This window comes from Erythranthe guttata, chromosome 2 (assembly GCF_056151865.1).
Source record: "Erythranthe guttata isolate IM_541 chromosome 2, IM_541, whole genome shotgun sequence".
In the NCBI taxonomy this organism is placed as follows: domain Eukaryota; kingdom Viridiplantae; phylum Streptophyta; class Magnoliopsida; order Lamiales; family Phrymaceae; genus Erythranthe; species Erythranthe guttata.
In genome coordinates, this window is record NC_142534.1 from 13405001 (window position 1) to 13408174 (window position 3174).

Below are 3174 nucleotides of genomic sequence, written 5' to 3' on the forward strand. Positions count from 1 at the left end.
ATGTGCTATTTCAGTGATAAGTATCCATTTTATTAATGAATATAAGGCCTCGTTAAATGACAGCAAATTATGTTTTATGTTTGAGACCTTTTTGGCATACCAAATGACTATATTAATATGTTGTTCTTGAGTATGTCACGACATGTTAATCCAGTTGAAATTGTTTCTCTCTTATTCAGTATTTGAAGAATGGGGGCGAGGGGTTCTCCAAGTTCGATCTCTTTGATGATTTGTATACATGAGTATAACCACTGGATTCTGATGCATTCTTCAACAAGGTAAGATCATAGCACTGTCTTGTATTATTTTTTTCATGTGTTTTGAAGCTTGCTCAAAAGTTCTTTTGCACACAAGAGTAGTTAGTTAAAGGAAACATTGCTTGATTAGTATAAATTAAACCCATTCATCCAATTAGATTTTAAGTGGAGTTTGGTTATGTTTTATATGTATTGATATTTTGTTGAATTTCAACTTAATCAATAAACTGTCACTGTCTTTGAACCGTCTAACTAAATTTGAATGGGTTGAAGTTCAAATTGTCGGTTAGTCCATATGTATGCATTTAAGTGCCTCACGAAATGATATTTAATATTGTTTAGTTTCGAATTGAGCATAGATGAGCGTTTTGATTTCTTATTTGCCTAACTTTCTCTATATAAAATTCAGGTCAAATTGCTTCAAGTACCACAATTATATGGAAAGTAGTTCACTTGATGGCTAATGGAAGCATGTTTGACAGCCTCAACTCTAGATGGTGATATTATTAACAGTTTGATATATAGTGACTATGTGATACTCTGGCCAGGCATTTGCAGGGAAATATGGGATTTGACTCGAGTTAGTATGTAATTAAGTTTATTTACTCCATTTTATTTAGTTTTTGATAAATCTTAAGGACTTGGATTTAATATGTATGAATGGTGGTGGAGGATTTATTGTAATGGTGGATTGTACGTGGAACTTTTTTGTACTTTCAGTCAATTGTAATATATGGCTATTTGACAGAATAATTTTCATTCTATTATTTATGAATAATTATTATTCGAATCATTTATATTTTCAATATTGTGATTTTTTTTTAATTTATTTCGTTAATTATTCTAACAGCCATATCCGTTAGGACATTAGGTAGAGGTGTTGCAGTAAGAACCGTTACCAATGGTATTTCTAACGCACTTAAGCGTTGGAAATGATTTCTCTCCCAACGTTTCTTTTATTTTTTCTAACGGATTTTTTTAATTATTCTAACGCTTTATATCCGTTAGAAATGTTTTGGACTCTATTTCTAACGCTGATTTTTTAACGGCTTTACTCCATTGGAAATATTTTTTCTAACGGATGATAACCGTTAGAAAAGGGCCTTTTTGGTGTAGTGTCGATGGGTTGCGACGGGTTGGTTTATCAACCACCTTTAACTTTTTTCCCGGTCGACCTCTAGTGTTGGCTTCTTCCGATGGCTCCATTGTAGATGTTCGTTGAGGATGTACAATTTCGCTGAACTTATTAAGAATTTCCTTCCTTTCATTTACATCGGCCGATGCAAACCTCTTGTGCCATCATTTCATGAGTTCGTCATCATTAGGAAGCTTTCCTTGACCAATAACCGACTCCATACTCATATGCTTCCAAATGGAGCCTACTAATTCAAGTGGAACATGAGATTTCTTCTTGACAAACTCGCGAAGCTCGTGGTAACATGGTAGATCGTGTGTTGCAGGATAGCACATTCACATAGCATGTCATTGTTTGGAAGCAACTTTTGTGCTTTATCAAGCTCAAGTTTTAGATGATCAAGTGCGCATTGCGAGACAGCTCCTCGAAGTTCACTATAGATTGGTTTCTTGAAACAATGGAGGTATGTATTCTTGCTCTTCTCAAATGATGCCCTTATGTGATCATGTTGTGTCATAATACTACTGTTGATATGTTCATACACCTGAACAAATGTGCCAAGGCAATTGCCCATATCGCTCTTCAGCCGAGAGTGTGCACCCTCCGCCCGGTTTGAAGTGTAAGTACCGAAATATTGATACGTTTTAGTCCATACCAATACAAGCCTCTCCTTGTACGGATCCAACCATGATTTGGTAAGATATGCTACGGCATCCGGATAATCAACAAAAGTCCGTTGCATTTTCTCCCAATCTCTATTGAATATCTCTTCGGACTCCACTTCAATAAGAGTCGCCCAATCTCTATTAAACTGATTCCACAACTTTTCAGATGAGAACATCGCCTTACAGGTGGAATATATATTCTTTTTCACATGCCAACGACACAACAAGTGATGACTGGTTGAATATACATCCCCAACCGCTTTCATTAAACTCAATTCCCGATCAGTTACAATGCAATTAGGTGGAGGACAATTTCCGAGTATCTTCTCCAAACTTTGCAATGCCCAAACGTAGTTCTCCGTCTTTTCGTACTCCGCGTAAGCAAGGGCAATGGAGAACGTCTTGTGCGTACATGAAAAGCTAACAATCTCAAGTAATGGGAGTTTATATTGATTGGTTTTGTATGTGCAATCCATGATGAATACGTACGGATAGCTACGAGCTAACTTAACACAACTCGGATGAGTCCACACCATATCGATTACCTCTTTATTATTGTTAAGTCTATGGTAGAAGGTACACTTATCTTTTGACAACCTTGCAAACAATTCTTGCATTTGAGTTATTCCAAGTCTCTCTTTCAATTGCAACTTCTGACGATAATTGTAAATTGTCCTCATTCCAGTTACATTCGTCTCGTTTCAATTGCATCTTCAATGATTTGAGAATCGCCTTCGGCTTCGCCATTGCTTTAGACATTCCTTCAACAAAGTACCATCTCTTCTTTTGTTAGTCTCCCGGCATAAGAGTGGTCGTGCAAGTTCTCAAAATCCGTGTGGGTGTGAGTACCACATTCAACTTTTAAATCCCACCCAACATTATCAGTATTCTTTCCTCGTTTTGTCCCCTTTCATCCGAATAATCTTCCATCAATTCCTAGATTGCTGCAAAAAAATACGGAAAAACGGTCTTAAAAAAACATAGATAATAAAATCGGTACTCAAAAACCGATTTTATGTAGTTTAAGTCGGCATGATAGTACCGATCAGAGACAAACAAATCGGCTTTTTCATGCCGTTTTATACTACAAAAATCGGGTTTGAGTACCGAGTTGTAT

At 36.4% G+C, this 3174-nt stretch overlaps 1 protein-coding gene and 1 long non-coding RNA gene across 2 annotated transcripts in view; one reads left to right on the forward strand and one right to left on the reverse strand.

Moving 5' to 3' along the window:
- LOC148772388 (uncharacterized) overlaps positions 1–1061 on the forward strand; it is a 2268-nt gene extending 1207 nt beyond the window's left edge. The window contains exons 3-4 of the long non-coding RNA XR_016030094.1: positions 180–278; positions 667–1061. This is a non-coding gene — a long non-coding RNA (uncharacterized LOC148772388). The remainder of the gene's footprint in view (positions 1–179; positions 279–666) is intronic.
- Positions 1062–1639: 578 nt separating this feature from the next.
- On the reverse strand, positions 1640–2737 carry LOC105949734 (protein FAR-RED IMPAIRED RESPONSE 1-like). The gene has a single exon (XM_088815026.1). It carries the CDS (start codon positions 2735–2737, stop codon positions 1640–1642), a length of 1098 nt encoding a protein of 365 aa, XP_088671152.1.
- Positions 2738–3174: the final 437 nt, after the last annotated feature.